A 16,382-nucleotide genomic window follows, 5' to 3' on the forward strand; every position below is an offset into this window, starting at 1 on the left:
TCACCACCACCCAGATGAAGGGACCACACACGGGCCCAGATCATGCCCCATAATGCAACATCCCAGGGATGTGAAGTCTGCAGCTACGCTCTGCTCACTTCTGAAACACCAGCTATATGTCAACAACATGGCCGCACTTTCTTTTTTTAAGTATAGTCTTCTGGAAATAAAATAATAAAATAAAATGAAGTCGGTAACTATGGACCCAGTGCTGGGCCTCACTGCCTGCACGTCAATCTACCCCATTAATCATCATGTACAATTTTTCGAAGAGCTATTTTGAGAAACATTGGAAAATGGCTTTTACAGAGCTATATATACCTTATTTATACACCAGAAATGGTCGCTCTGTTTAGCAGCAGATGGGGTTTTCCCCTCGTTTTCTTCTCGTCTCTTAGTCAAAGTTAAGTAGGAACTAAGCCCACTCACTCACCCCAGGCACACATTTATCACCCACAGTCCACCTTGGAGTCAGGGCTGTGGGTGGGGGGTTGAGAGGAAGGGTGTGGGTTTCTCATAAGGCATGTTCCAGAGACTGCGAGGGGCCAAATACAGGAGGCATGGTGGCTGCTGAGACACGGGGTTCTGCAACCCAGCAAGGAGCAGGACCCCTGCGGGTGGGGTGTGCAATAGAATGTGGACACTTTTCTCAACACCACGTGGGCATCTTGAGGTCTATGAAGCATATGCCAAGAGCATCCCATTGATATCCAGAGAACAGGAGCCAAAGGAAGTCCCACTGCCCTGGTCCTGTGTCTTTGGCCTACAGGAAGCAGCAAGTCTGCCCTTCGTGGTTGCCATGGCAACCATGGTGCTGCATTTCTTAAGGGCAAGGGGAGCAGAAGAGAGGTGGGAAAGGCATGTGGTGATTTTTCTGGAAAAGCCCATCTGTTTCTTTTCTCCACAAAACTAAGCTGGGGGAAGGGGTGGGAAATGGGCACCTGGGTCTAGAGAGAAGATAAAGAAGACTCCAAAATGCTCTAGGAGCAGCTTTCCTGGCTGGATGTGCTTCCCCTCCTGTTGATGGAGGCAAGTCGCTGACAGAAACAAGGGCTTAGGCGGGCTGTGGTGGCAGCATCCAAGCGGGAGCCCATGTGCAGGAACCAGGGTAAGTCCTGTGACCTCATATCCACACGGAACAGGGCTGGGAGGACTCTTATCAGCCACAGCAAGATTTCTTTTTGGCAGGGCGGTCAACTTGTATTGTGTCCTCCCTGGCTGTATCTTCTTGTTTCTTGAGGATCCTGGGAGAGGGGAAGGTATAACATCAGTAGTGGAGAGCACTAGTCCTGGGGTTACAGGCCATTTGGAGGATAAGGAAGGAACTCAGCCTCCTCACCAGAGCATCAGAGAATTCAAAGTGTCCCTCTGGGAAGTACAGGTATGTAACCATAATTTGTAAAGACAACGTTTAGGCAATATGGATCTTTCATGACACCTCTTCCAAGAAGCCTCGCCTGATTCTCCAGGTGGTGTAAGTGTCCCTGACAGCATTCTAGCCATTTCTCTGTTATAACCCCATCACCCTGTGTCAGAAGGTGCTTTCACCCTTCCGAGGGTGGCTCCTTCAGGTGAGAAAGCTGCTTGAAGCCAGGACTGTATGTTTTGTCTCCGTATCTCTGTAGCCTGTCTAGTACCTGGCACACAGTAGAGACTCAAAAAGTATACTTTTGCGTTATTAATCCCATAGGAGGTCTGTCCCATGTCGCTACAGTTCCAGATTAAATGTAGGAGGTGAAGGATTAAAAATAGTGCTAAGGATCTTATCCCTGCTTTATAGCCTCAGTGTGTTTTCACCTTTAGCATCTCTCTGGATATTTACAACAACCTGAGTCAGCAGGGATGCTATGACGGTTGTTTCTGTGTTACGGGCAAAGCTCAGAGAGGTAGATTGACTTGGCCTAGGAATCAGTGTCAGAGAAAAGCCTACGTGGTCTTCCATGACTCCACAACCTCGCCAATGCATAGATAAAGTGGTTCTGGATAGACGGGTAGGTGAGTGGATGGGTGGGTGGATGGATGCATGGGTGGGTGGGTGGATGGATGGAATGAAATGAATGCCTATAAATACGTGAATAAATGAATGAACGCCCAAGTATTGAGAATAGGGCCTTCTTCTATGGTTTTGGGATTTTTAAAATTTTGGTGTAGGGAGAGGCTTATGAAAACAGTCTTTTGGTGGAACTAACCCTTTAAGCACTGCCCCCTTGGTGCCTCTAGTTCCTCCCAAACAGCGCCCCCCCCTGACTTCTGCCCTCTCCCCTAGAGCCTATATTATAACTGTTGTTGTTCCCAGCTAGATGCCAAAGATTCCCTGCTAGATACTGGCCAGTGTTCGGGGACCTGTGACGTGACCTTTCCCAGAAGCATTTGCATTTTAAAAGAAGATCCCTGGGGGAAAAGGCAGCTTTTAAGCTGCAGAAGAAGAAGGCAGTGGGGGGTGAGAGGCAGGGGAGGGTTTCCTTTTTGTCCCTATTGTATTTCAGAGGGCTGTCTCTGAACCCCACACAAAGGCCTTGGCCTCCAGCCCCTTTACCCAGAAGGCTCCCGCAGACAGAGGGCGGGCGTAGGGTCCGCACAGAGGTGAACGAAGGTGCTTCCCACCAGACCACGTCCGCGGGGATGCACCTCTGTACCTGGCTAGATGGAGCAGGGACTCTTTGGTGTTGTGACCGGAATAGGCACTGCATTCATAGAAGATCAGATTGTTCTCCTGGAATCATAAAGCAGAGGGGACAGAAAGAGAGTGCTGGGGGAGCTCGACAGAACCATGGGAGATGGGAAAGCAGCCTGTCTGCCTCTCTGGGCATCCCTCACTTCTCCTCGAAGACCCTCTTCATTCCTCTCCCCATCCCCACTCTGTATAAGAATGTTGATTTCCCTCACTGCTCTAGGCTCCCTGTCTAAGGCAAGTTCTGTAACCATCTCCCAGGTGAGCTATAACAATTGTAAAACACAAAACAGTGCGCCGCCTTAGTGCTTTACACGTTCCCATAATTGCTCTCAGGTATGTACATGCTTGTTTCCTTTTCACACCAGCCTGTGATGCAGGCAAAGATACGAAGGCTGGGGTGGGCCATGTTCTTCCCACTGCACAGGCAGGGAAACCAAGGGCACAGTACAGACAGGGTCTGTTCCTTCAGTGACTTATATAGCTAATGGCGGGGCTTTTCCCAGGACACTGGCCCTGGGGCAGGTGTCCCTAAGGCACTCCAGTAGAAAATCTCCTTCACACCAGTTAATGAACATTCCAGCTGCCTAGGCTGCCAGCGTTGGTGCCACAGGACAACTGTCCATCACCTCAGTAGGCAGAGGCCATCCTGCCTGCACAGTGGGGGCTCTTGGCCAAGGCTCTTCATTATGCCCATTTATCAATCCTGTTAGTAGATTTCCTGCTTCCTCGGTCGGGGACAGTGCTAATGGCAGGGAGGCTGATGCCCTGTGGGGATGCAGGCAGCCGAGGGAGGACACTTCTGCTGAGGTTTGCAGATCAGGAGACTCTAAGGACACTGGCTCCCAGCTCAGCTTTCCTGACTCGCTGCCCCAGGGACCCCTGCTCCATCCTTGGTTCTCTTCACCCAGTCCCCATCCTTGGAGCCTGACTCTGGGACAGTCTTCGGAAGAATAAAGCCTCCATGGTGCGGGGAGGGAGAGTTCACAGGATCTAGAATTCGAAGATAAGCTTTGCCTTCCAGCTGGCTTCCTGACTCCACCGTGAGGACCCCTGTGAGAAACTGGATCAATACTAGTGTCTCGGAGCCTCGTTTTTGTTTGTTTGATTGCTTTCAACTGACCGAAAAGAGACAAAAGGGAAAAAAAAACGGGGTGATAAAAACACAAGCCTGCGGTTCATTAATCAAAATCCTTTGGATCCAGATGTATTTTGGGATGCAGAGATTCTGAGTCTCAGAGACACAGCAGATGTCTATACTGTGTCACCCTCCGTGGATCTGGGACAGCACCCTATAATCAAACATATTAATACTTCTTTGGTGAAACATTTGAAAATTCATTCAAGCAAAGTAAATGAAGACCAGCTCCCCATCAGTTCTGGTCAGAGTTTTCTGCCAGATGAGACATGAGAAATCTGTTGGCAGAGTTCTTTCGAATTTCAGCACTGGGGGTCAGGGAGGGCAGACAGGCAGTTAGCTACCTCGTCATCCTTCTTCCCCCTTTTGTCCTTGACCCTTAGCCTCTGTGCCCATTTGCCCAGCCTCAGGGGCCGTGAGTCCCTGTTTAGAGCAAGCACACGAAAAAGTATGGAATCCTGGGCCTGGAAAGTACCCCCATTTTCCCAGACGTAGAGTTTCCTGAAAACCACTTGGAGGCAGGAGAGACAGCTAAGAAACGAGCACTGTTTGCTGCCTGATTTCCATCGAGCCTTATAGGTCCCCAGCTTGGGCAAGAGGGCTGATGCCTATTTTAATGCTGTGTTTTTGAGTGCATGCTCTGAGTTTATCTCAAGTTCACAGCTCAGGGCTCAATCTTGATAGAATGGATAAGCTCTCTAACAGACCTGTTCAAAGAACAAGCTGTCTTATAGGTAGTGAGTGTTTCATCCCTGGAGGTGATCAAGTGGAAATGCAGAAGAATGGATTTGAGTATCAGATAGGGGATTTAAGTAAGTAAGTAACCTCTTACTATCTATCAATTTATCATTCTGTGTCCCAAGGAAGAGAGTCTGGGAAAACTCCCCCTACCCTAGGCATCCCCTGCCAACTCTATCTTGCAGTGCGTGGCTTTCTACAGAAAGTACCACGTGTGCAGGCGATGGGCCATTCCCATGATGCCAGGACACCAACCCTGCCCGCTTGCTTCCTTCTCAGGGGGCTTCCAGAGAAAGTTCCTTCCCAGGTTCTTGGGGACAGGCCTGACTGCCCTCAGGGTCCCACCCTGTCCAGAGAGACAGAAACGTTTGCTCTTTACCTTGGCAAGCCGCTCTCCGAGGCCTTGCGGAACTTCCCGCTCTTTCTCGTTGTCAATTTTATTGCCCAGCAGAAGAACAGGAATATAGTCTCCCACAGCTTCCTGCAGAACAGATAATCCCCCAAATGAGAGAAGGATCCATGAGGAAACCCCAGAAGGGCAGGCTTAAAATGCTGGCAGGAAAGTTACAATCTGGCTTGAGAGTCCCCTGCTGCCCCAATAGACCAGACAAGAATATGGTCATCCCAAAAACTGAAAGGGAACGTCACCTTCTCCGATAGCCTCAGTTTACAAAGCTTCTGCAAGGTGCCTCAGGCCTGCCTCCCGGTGCCCCCCAGACTGGGCTGTACAGTGACTCCCTCCCTCCTTCCCCACTCATCGCTGCTGGGTGGGACATGCAGGCTCCCCAGGTGTGCTGTGGGTAACAGGATGAGGGGACAGCAGACACTGGTGAACTATGTGTCCCTTTCCAGGGCTGATAGCATCCCTGAAAACATTCCTAAGTGACCAGACTTAGTCAAAATGAACCAGAATGAAGCAAAGGAATTAAGACAATGTGGTTCGGAGCAGTTCTAGGGGCTGCTAATACTGGGGCCTTATACTGGGCACATAAGCTCCCTGAGGGTTGGGTCCAATTCTGATTCATGGTACTGGGTCCCCAGTACCCAGTCTACGATGTTGTGTATGGAATTTGAGGTGACCATGCAGGGCAGTACAGACACCTGTTGCCGGGCGCTCTGGCTTGGACAGAAACCCATGTGGGAAGAGCTCAGTACCCTAGAAACTCCACTTCTGGGGCCAGAAGTAACAGGTGTATTCACAGGGTCAACTTTCTTTACTCCCCCGGTGACCGTGGCACAGCAGCCAGGGGCCTGCTCCCTGGAGTCTCTGCACCCTGGGGTGTCCTCCCTCATGAAATGTGTGTACTTCACGTGCCTCTCAGGAGGGCAAACAAAGGGCCCACGGCGCACAGCTATTAAGTGAGTTAATATGGTAATATTCACATGTAAGCAGGTTGTTATTTTTACTTAGCAAGATATTTAATTAGGGGCTTTTAATAATAATTTGGTAACCAATAGTTATTTATTGTAGCTAAAATGTTTTACTGAATAGAGGGTTGGGGGATGACAGAAGCCGAGTTTTGCCAAGAGTTTAACCACTAGATCGCACCACTTCAAATTAATGTCCCACGTCCATCCGACAGGGGCGCATGTTTTAAGTTTGAATGCAATTAGATTTGAAATTAAGCCTCCACGGCTCCTCAATGTACATGTTCATTTTTACTGCAGTTCTGTAGTGGAAAAAAAAAAAAATTCTCATTTCCTCCATGAGAATGTTAAGGCTCAGAGAATCCAAAAGAACAATAGCAAAGTCAGAGTTATGAGGACCCTATAGTATACAGGTCCACGATTCTCCAATGGTTTTCTCTAAATTCTGATTTCCAGGGAACTTTCTGCTATTTAGTGTCTTATTAACTAGAACTCTCTCAAAGTGGTATCTCCATTTACCCATGGTCAGATGGCAACGCGTGTGGGTAATGACGGCTCAGAGGCGCTGCCTGATTTGGAATGCATCTTCCGACCCATCAGAAAGAGATCAGATTATGTACACTGTAGTTGAGGCGCTAAGTGGATCTCACTCTGTTCCAAGTATCTGCAAATGAGAAACGACTTCCGGCATGGAGACCTGCTGTGGCTCCCTATTACCAGAGTGTTCGGGAATGGGAAGAGCCCCATTTTCGGACGGTGTGGTGCCAGAGAAACTTGTGTGAGGACTTTTTCAGAGAAAAGGAAAAAAGAGAAGGAAGCAGGGAAATGGGCCAAAAGGCTTGCTGTTGTAGAGCACATGAGAGTTATTTGTAGATTTATGTGTGAGGGATGACTAAGGCTTGTGGGATTTCTTGACATGGAAACTCCGAAAATATGAGCATCGGACTTGAAATCCCCAGGCAGAATTCGAACCTGGATACAGGTATTTTAGAACGAGTGATGGTTTCAGTCTCCTCGCTGGCCAAGGTGGTGGTGGGTGCCTAATGGCCACATGGGGTCAGATAGGGAAGAATGACAAGCCCAGCATCTGACCCCGGGCACCACAAACACAGGGGTGCCTCTGAGGGAAAGGGGGGGCAGTCTTCTTTTTTAAAGCAATGCCTGGATATAAAGATAAAACATCTTAGAAGGAGTGGAAAAAAGCTACCTCTCTCCCCACCCCACCTCCACCCCCCAGCTAGAGTTGTGGCTTCTGTTTCCCGCCCCCCCCCCCGCCCCCGCATTGTTCCTCTCTAATGCAAATACTGTGGACAACTGGCTTCCCCCTCCACGGGCCCACCACTGATGAAGAATTAGGCGTATCTCCAAAGAGATAGCAAAAAAGTAGGCACATGCACAAGGCCAGAGAGTGCTATCCATTGGGGGTCAGTCTTCATCGCCAGGGCCCAACAACAGGCTTTGACACAAGGCCATGGGGAGGACTGGGGCTGGGATAGATGTCTCGAGGTCTTCTCTGACTTGAACCTCAAGTTTTCAACTCTCTGCCCAAACCTTACGCTTTTCACGTACCCACCTAGCTGTTCGGCCTGTGCACCGCTTGGCACAAAGAGGCTCGATCTGACCCACCAGATGAAGCAACGCTTCCTGTTCAAAGTCTAAAGTCCAAAGCCCATCCCCTTTGGCAAACCTGTTGAAGGTCCATCCCACCTCTGGTGACATTTCTATAGATGCCGTAGGCATGGCAGGGCAGAGGGAAGGAATCGAAGTTGTTTATCTGGGCACACAACCTCTGTTGGGGGGGGGAACCACCCCTTTTCAAAGACTCTATTCAATAAGGTATGAGATGGACCTACGCAGCGGGTTCCTATCACTGACGCCCAGCACAGAAGCCTCTCCATACCTCCAACCATTTTAGTTGCCTTTCTTTGAACTTGAGCTTGTTGGAAGACAGACGTGTTGAAATTCACAAGATTACCCACCTCTGACTTTAAATAACGCGAGCTGTCAACTTGGAGCAGAGGACTGGCATTCAGCTCAGAACGTGCAGCTGTTGGGTTTGCTTGGCTGTAGTGTGTGTCTGTGTGTGCGCGCATGTGTGCGCGCGTGTGTTAATATCCATTTGCTGGGAGGCAAGAGAAAGCACTTAGCCAGGATAGTGCTGTTAGTTCCCTGGAGCCAGAACAAAAAAATTTCTCAGCACATTAAAGCATGTAGTTATGCTAAGAAAAAATGACTGCAAAATTATATCTTGGGGGTTTCCATATTTATCCACCCCCTGGACTATGAGTCAAAACAAGATTTATTTGTGTAGTCGTTTTAAACTGCCAGCACTTCAAGCTCAACTTGGAACATGGGGGAAAAAATCAAACTGCTATTTTTTGCTCTGTGCTGAACATGGCCACCAATGACAGAGATTCTCATTCGAGAATTAGCTCGTGGTCCATGAAGGGAGAGGAGAGGGGGCCTGGCCCCTTTGAGCTATAACGGAGCATTGTGCTTTGAGGCAAAGTGGGAAGGATGGAAAAGAGAAATGAACACCTATTTTTTAGAAGCAGATTTCAACCACAGACCATGTGACTCTCTTGTCACATAATGCATAATGCAGCATAATGAAGTGGCAGGGCCCTAGATTCTAGCTCTGGCTGGGCGTCTGGCAAGCTGGGGGTACTTTTAGAGAAGTCACTTCCTCTCTCTGGATTGCAGGACTTTTCATCTCTGAAACAAGAGGCTGCATTAAATTAATCTCCATTTTTTTTTTTCCCCCAGTTTGGAGATGCAGCTCCTGTTGGCTTAATGACTTCTGTCATTTTCCACTTCCTTGACTTACAGGCCTAAGAATTCAGGGCCACCAGAGTGACAAAAGATTGAAACAAGAAGTTCAACATACCCGGACTGCAGACATTGGGGACCCACAAACTGGGTTTGAGGAAAATACCAGTCCGTTCAGGCTTGTGCCAAATTTGATTTCCCCTGATCCAAGCCCCAAAGTCTCCAGATGTCCAGTTGGTCCTATGGTCTAGACACGGGACACTGAGAATGCCACCTGTTTCTTCTCTAGATTAAACCAGTCCTCCCCAGCAGAGATGAGAAGGAGGTAGGGGAGGGCTGGGGATACCCAGGTGACTGGAATGGCTACCTGTTTTGATTTGCTATAAGGTATATAGGGAATGTAAACCGACAGAAGGCCTGGGGGCGAGGTAGGAAAAACAAGGGTGGGTGGGGCAGGGGACCAGCCACGGCGGGGGGGGGGGGGGGGGGGGGGGGAGTTCTCCCACCTCATAAAGCATCACAAGCCTTAGTCAGTTCTCTCTTGCGCCAAAGGATATGGGTTCTGTAGGGACTGGAAGGATCTTCTAGGGTCCTCTCATCTGTGCCCACTCCTCCTCCATCCTGACCCCCTCCCCCAGAGGATTAAAGGCCATACGCTGTAAGAATGTGGGGGTCAGGAGGAACCTTTCAGAGCCTCCGGTCCACTCTGTCATGGGTGACTGGCCAGTTTCGTGGGAGCTGGGATAGTAAGAACTTATTTTTCAGGGACCAAAGTGCCCCCCACCCCCGCCTCAAGCATCTGTTCCCACCCCGCACAACCTATTCCAAGAGTGAGTCTTCGGCAAGTATAATCTGTGACAATTTAAGCCCTTTCTTCTTATACTGCTTTTCAGGTTGCGGGAGGAAGGGGCGCTGCGAACAGCTGGCCAGCATTCACTTAATAATAAGGCTTCAGGTTCTGAAGCCTGTTATTAAAGCTCCCCCTCCACCCCCCCTTCTCCGGGTGAGGGAGTTCGCAAAGTGCTTGGAGTTCTATGGAAAAATAAGGTGCTCCGCAAATACAAAGTACTTATTATTTTCAGTTCCCTCTGATCAAATTATGTGTCAGGTTTTAATCTGTCACCTGACACCCCTGATTGCTGGTTGCCAAGGCAGAATGACTTCAGCTTTTCAAGAATCTTGAGAATAATTGCATTCACGATCCCACTGTTCTGCACCTTCGACACACACTCCACCATCTGACACTTGTTCACGTGTTCACATAACCGCCCCCCACCCCCCGCCACACTTGTCTCCAATCCTTGGGCCACTGGGCTGGGTCCCCGGACCAGGTCCCCCCAGCACCTCCCCCGTGCCAGACCAGGTGGGGGACACATGGCAGAGTCTTGGGGGAAGGCACACAGACATCTCTGCAAGTGATTGAGAGCCTCACTTCTCCAAGGGTGGTACCCGGCCTGGCCACACGGGCCTCCCTGAGAACTTGTTAGAACCTCGGGGCCTACCTAAGGTTTTGACCCTGCGGAGTCAGATTCTGTATTTTAACGAGGCGCCCAGGAGATTCCTGTGCATATTAAACTTCGAGAAGCACTTTTCAGGCTTGGATCATGGCAGCTGAGAAGCCAAATCACCCAGGGGACTGATGCTTTTTTTTTTCCCTTTTTTTTTTTTTTTTTCTCCCCCTTCATTGTATTTCCAGGCCCTGAATCATTCTATTTAGGAGAGAAGGCCTGGCCTCTGTTTTGTCTGAAAGCACCCCAGGTGATCCTGACCGTCTGGGTTTGGCATCCCCATTTAGAGTTTACCCGAACCTTCTGCTGATACTCCCGAGAAGGAACATTCAAAGTCCAAATGATACAGAAAAATCCCACCCTCACCTGGAGAATTCTTGGTTAAGTGCCTTTCCGTGTGGCTTCCCCAGGGGGCCATCGAGACACTAGGGTTTCCCTGAGGTCTCTTGCTGGGTACGTGTTGACAGTGCTTTTCAGCCCTGCCCCACTTGGGAACACGCCCAAATTCTCCCGTTTTCGGGAGAATGACCAAGCTCGTGCTTCCAGCTGCAATGGTGGTCCTCTGTGATTTCTCGGCCTCACTGCTGCCAAATTCCACCTGATAATCCACCTCTCCAGCTAGATCCTGGGCTCTGGGTACACAACCAGGGCCTCAGAAGCGGCAGCCCCTACTGAGGGCAAAGAGCATGGTTCTGTAAGTTTGCCTCCTCTCTCCATCCCTATTCATCCCAGGCTACTTAAACTGCCTCTACTTGCTCCAGTCTGTCTCACTATGTTGCTATCTGGGGACAATGAAATGTACATAGCTGGCTGGGGCGCCTGGGTGGCTCAGTGGGTTAAAGCCTCTGCCTTCGGCTCAGGTCATGATCCCAGGGTCCTGGGATCGAACCCCACATTGGGCTCTCTGCTCGGCAGGGAGCCTGCTTCCTCCTCTCTCTCTGCCTGCCTCTCTGCCTACTTGAGATCTCTGTCTGTCAAATAAATTTAAAAAAATAAAATCTTAAAAAAAAAAAGAAATGTACATAGCTGGGAAGAGAATGGGTGGTACAGAGGTCACGGCCTTGACGTCTTCCTTTGAGAATGAGATGGCTGTTTTAGATCAGTAATTTTTCACAGGGAAACCCTCTTGTCTAACAAAATTGGGCCTGGACTTCCAGTTGAGAAAACTGAATGAAGCAGAAAGGGCTCTCAGTGATCTGGGGGATGAGCCCTCCCCAGTTCCTGGGGGGAGTCTCTATGCTCCTAGGGTTCCCAAGAAGAAAGTTTGAGAACCAGCAGATAGCTAATCCCCAGTGTCACTCCTGGGGGCTTAATTTCTGTGAGGAAGATAAATGGGCCGCACTATCAAAAAAAAAAAACAAAAAAAAAACCAAAAAACCAACAACAAAAATCATGTCCTATTGCTTCCAGATTACCCATCCCATTTGCCTCCTTTGTTAGCTTGGCCTGTAGCCATTCACTACATGTCAAAACTTCCATTTTCTCTACTGTAAGTTCCTCAAGCACCATCATTTTGAGAAATAATTTGTATGAAACAAATTTCAGAGAAACCTTTGAATTTGGTTTCCACTCTTGTTCCTTCTTTTTCCTGGAAATGAAGGATGTGGATTCACAGAAGAAAGGAGTGGCCCAGCCAATCCAAACTCCAAGAGAAACAGATTTTGGTGGGAGGAATCACAGATCTTAGGGCCAAAAGGATGAAGAAATGAACAACTCCAGGATTCTGCCCGCCAAGGATACCGTATCCATTCATGCCTCCCACATCTGTTGAGCACTAGTTCTGCGGGGCCCCATGCCAGACGCCTGTTACACAGTGTGACAGAGGCACAGGGTCAGTTCTCAGGAGACCCAGAGGCAGGGAGCTGGGCTGGCAACTGTGTCCTTCACAGCGGTGTTACAGTGTGGTAAGCAGGTAAGGACTATGCCAGGTCTTCCAGGCTTGAACAGAGGGATGAAGGTAAACTCCACAAGGACCGGAACCTTGTCTCTTACTTGCTGCTATCATTCCCAGAGCCTAGAACAGTGCCTGGCCGTGCTTTAGACAAATGCATGAGCAGTACATGGATAATGCAGGTGGAAGGAGGTGGGGTATCCTAGCTGATCGTTTTGTTAAAGACTCCTTGGAGGCCCTCTCAAATAAGTATGTGCCTTGTCCACCCTGACCTTGGCCTTGAGAAGGCTGCATCTGAGTGGTCAAGGAAGAATATGTAGATGGCCAGAAAGTACAAAACACTTGCAAAGCAACTTCCTGCGAGTATAAATCAAGGGAGTTGAGTTTTACAGCTAATCCAGAATTCAAAGAAGAGGGCTGTTGCCTGTGGGCCCCACCCAGGGTGGCCTTGTGGTGAGTTGGGGGGGGGGGGGCTCACATTGTAGATCAGCCTCCCCTCTAGCTGAGGGTTGTGACAGAGGCCCCAAGACACTGTGTGGAGCCCCTCCTGGGCTGGGCATAGCTGGGAGCCACGGGAGCCAGAGCAACACAGAGGGCCGAGAGAGGGAAGAACACGGGTGGGACTCCGCTTAAACACTGGTTTCTTGCCATTCTGAGCCCCTCCCCCAATCTTAGCCCCTTCCCTCGAGGCACTGATGGCGACTGTAATGACACAGTCAGGGGTGTGATCTGTTTCTCAAGTTCCCACCTCCGTGAAGGCAGGGACTGAGTCAGTCTCATTCACCCCAGTACCGAGGGCTGGGCTTGGGTGAAGGGCCATATGGACGCGGGAACCCATGTGTTGCTGGAGAAGGCGGGTTTGGACTCAGGTTTTAGAAGTGCAGAGGGCTGGGCAGGAGATGGGCGGGACAAGGGGGAGGCAGGAGTCAGCGTCAATGCTTTAGAAGGTCATCAGCTCACCTCCACGCTGCTCAGCCACTGCCGGACCGACAGGAACGACTGTCTGGCTGTGACATCGTACATGACGACAACGCCATCGGCCTTCCTGAAGAACTGCTGGGTGATGCAGCGGTACCTGTCACCGAGGGCCACATGTCAGGGGCTGCAAGGCATCCCGGCGGCCCCTTCGGTGGGTGGTGGAGGAGGCAGGGTTGGGTCAGGGGCGCTCCTCACCTCTCCTGTCCCGCTGTCCCACAGCTGCAGTGCCACGTATGAGCCATCAACGTGCATCATTTTCACCTGATAGTCGATGCCTGGAAGGAGGAGGGAGCCTATCACTTCCAGATCAGAGAACTATGCCCAGACTCCCCGCATGTCCAGAAGCCCGTGAGGCCAGGGGTGACAAACCTCCCTGAGCAGGTGCCCCCAGACCCCAGGGAGGGGATGTGGGGACCTGGACGTGGAGGTGCGGAAGCTGAGCTCTGGTCCTGTCTCTGCCACTGAGCAGCTGTGGGGTGTGGATCAAATTGCTTAACCTCTCTGAACTGTAGTTTCCTTGCTGCAATGTAATTCACACCCTCTTTAGGGATTCTATAATAAGGCTCAAATGAGATCCCATATGTAGAAACGATACACCAAGGTGAAGATATTTGTTATTTTTCATGAATTTACTCCCTCATTGCAAAGATAGAGGAGGAGGAGACTGTCCTCCTATTTCTTTCTCCCGCTACTCCCTAAAATCCTTTTCAAAGTTCCCATAACAAAGTTCAATTATTCCTGGGGAATGGATCATACTTTCAGACTTCCATCAGCCAAAGCAAAGGATAGGAGAGGGTGAGCAGTGGCAGGTAGAGGGAGGTTCAGAAGAGAAGTGGCAAGGGAGGGAGTCAAAAGCAGCAGTCACCCCTGAGATGGGTTTTGAGCTCCTAATATGAGCCACTGGGCCAGTCAAAACCATCTCTCTGTGGCCTTGACCCTACCCAGAGTCCTGCACCAGAGAGACAAGGTCTGTACCCTACAGTGGCCCTCAGAGAAAAGAACCTTAATGCAGTTTCTCTAAGAACATATTCCTCTTTCCTACATCATGTAAGAATGTTCACAAATGTTTAGCACTTTTCAAAAGTCTTGCTCCCTCATGGTATCGGATCTGGGTTCTAGAGGGCATCCCCTGCCACCTTCAAAAAGACCCAGGGGAAAGGAGTTGGGCCATCCTAACAGATTGCTGTGGACGGGTCAGTAAGGGACAGCAATAGAAGCTTGGACACAGAGACAAAAGAGAAGATAGAGAGGCAGTAAATAGGAAAGGGCATCCCAGCAACTGTCTCCAGGCAAAGCCGAGGGCACTAGGGGCCCCGGAGTGGCAAGAAGTGGGAGGGAGAGTCGTCCACTTCTAGAATGTCAGACCTAAGTCCCTAAGCAGGGACTCTGGACGCCCTCTGCTTCACAGGCTATAGTGAGTTACAAGCCCAGCTCTGAGGCTCATTCTTTTTGCAATGGTGCCCTGTACCCAGGGACACCTGGCAGCCTCATTTCACCTAGAAAGGCCAGGGCTTAGTGCTCCCAACAAAACAGATTATGACTAGCTGTGCTGAATCTAGGAGGCTTCTCCAGTCTGTGCTCTGGGGGACTAAAGGAGCTGCCTCCTTTCCTTTCCTTCCCTTTCCCTTTCCTTTTCTTTTCTCTTTTTTAAAGATTTTATTTATTTGACAGAGAGAGACACAGAGAGAGGGGAACACAAGCAGGGGGAGTGGCTTCCTGCCAAGCAGAGAGCCCAATGTGGGGCTCAAACCCAGAACCCTGGGATCATGACCTGAGCCGAAGGCAAACACTTAACGACTGAGTCACCCAGGCGCCCCTTTCTGATAACAACTCAGGAAAAAGTCAACCATGGTTGACACACCTTCAGGGTCTGATCTGAAAGCAGGCTGATGGTCCAAAGCCCCCAGGACAGAGCCCTCTCCTGAACAGAAAGGCAGGCAGGCGGAGGGGTAGGTGGTGCCCCGTGGGTCTTGGCTGTGGTCATGATCTTGCTCTATCTCACTGGCCAAATACTTTGCTGGAGGACAGGGAGCTTGTTTTACAGGGAGCAAAGTGGTTTCTGTGTCCTGGTGAGCTTGCTGGGACTCCCAGCTGGGTACACGATGTACTTGTCTCTGCAACCTCAGACAGAGAAGCCCAAGGGGGAGCCCGGGGCGGTGGCAGGAGACACAAGGAGTCAGAGACCAACCGAACAGGCAACACACAATGACGTAGGACCAGAGAGCCTAGAATAAACTGCTTTCTAAGACCACAGGCAGTTCTAACATTTCAAGAGCTGGGCAACCCACACTGTGTGTCCCAGTCTCAGTTTTGCCTTGACTCGCTATGCGACCTCGATGACATTATGTCATTTTGGGGTGTCTTCACTCCTCATCTGCAAATGAGGGATGATGGAGGATGTAGAGGGCTAGGTCAGAGGTTCATAATCTTGAAATTCAGCTGTAGCATTCAAGAAACACATGGCAGTGACACCCAACTTGCAACCTGTCTGGTTCCTGAATGACAGTTGGACGTCAGGGGTCCCCGTCACTGAGAATTGTGTCGTGTCTTGTCGGGGGATAGTGTGGGTTATAGCTGGGCTGATGGACTCCAAGACTGACATTAACCCTTCTGGACAAGACAGGCTCGAGTTATCATTTAGAGTAGGGGGATTTGGGGAGGGGGGCTGAAAGTTGTCGTAGAGAAAATCTCCAGGATTTCTCTCAGAGATGTGGAGTGGGATAGAAAACAGACTGGTGGCCAAAAGGGGAGGAGTGCATTCTGTTAGAAAAAAACTTCTGGAAGAAACCTCTTGGGCGGTGGCCTGTGACTGATGGCAGGGGGCTGTGAATCAATGTGGGGCAGTGGAAGGAGCATAGGACTCGGAGTCCCAGTTTCCAGGGAGGGTTAGCTTCTATTAATCAGTCCTGTCACGTACAAAATGAGCTCCAGCGTTCTACAGAAACCATCATTTGACATCTCCAGGACACCCACGGGCTCAAGCACTTGCCTTTGAAGGAATCCGCTGGTCCTAAGGTGGGGTGGGCATGGACCTCAAGTCACACTGCCATATTAGAGCATTTACATTGTGTTCAAGCCAAGAGTCCAGGAGGGATCATGTCCATATGAGGGAGCGGTAGACCTGAAGTCCCCTTTGATGGGGCTGGAAAGATTTAGGGAACTGCTGAGTCTCTCTTAGGACTCTGTTTATGCTGGTGGGGTTGCTCCTGACAGGGAATGGATGGCCGGAGCCCCAGGCTAGGGTGAGAGAGCTCTGTTCCCCTAGAGCAGAATCCTGGGCCTCTGTCTCTTTAAAGGGAGCATCTTTCTGGTGGCTGGTGT

The 16,382-nt window shown here is 50.2% G+C and overlaps 1 protein-coding gene across 1 annotated transcript; it reads right to left on the minus strand.

Annotated features, from left to right (window-relative positions):
* Positions 1-502: 502 nt before the first annotated feature.
* Positions 503-13,303, minus strand: LOC125106848 (EF-hand calcium-binding domain-containing protein 4B-like). Its single transcript, XM_047741467.1, has 5 exons — positions 13,257-13,303; positions 13,044-13,158; positions 4,927-5,028; positions 2,637-2,713; positions 503-1,244 (listed from the first exon to the last, which is right to left on the minus strand). Exons 1-5 carry the CDS (start codon positions 13,301-13,303, stop codon positions 1,160-1,162), a joined length of 426 nt encoding a protein of 141 aa, XP_047597423.1. The 3' UTR covers positions 503-1,159.
* Between the last annotated feature and the right edge of the window lie 3,079 nt (positions 13,304-16,382).

This window comes from Lutra lutra, chromosome 8, assembly GCF_902655055.1.
Source record: "Lutra lutra chromosome 8, mLutLut1.2, whole genome shotgun sequence".
NCBI classification, from domain to species: domain Eukaryota; kingdom Metazoa; phylum Chordata; class Mammalia; order Carnivora; family Mustelidae; genus Lutra; species Lutra lutra.

Coding starts and splice junctions, on each gene's coding strand:
- LOC125106848 (XM_047741467.1), bottom strand. CDS start 13,303: ATGGCTCATACGTGGCACTGCAGCTGTGGGACAGCGGGACAGGAGAG. Junction 13,159..13,256: donor GGGACAGCGGGACAGGAGAG/GTGAGGAGCGCC, acceptor CCTCGGTGACAG/GTACCGCTGCATCACCCAGC. Junction 1,245..2,636: donor TCCCTGCTCCATCTAGCCAG/GTACAGAGGTGC, acceptor CCCCTCTCCCAG/GATCCTCAAGAAACAAGAAG.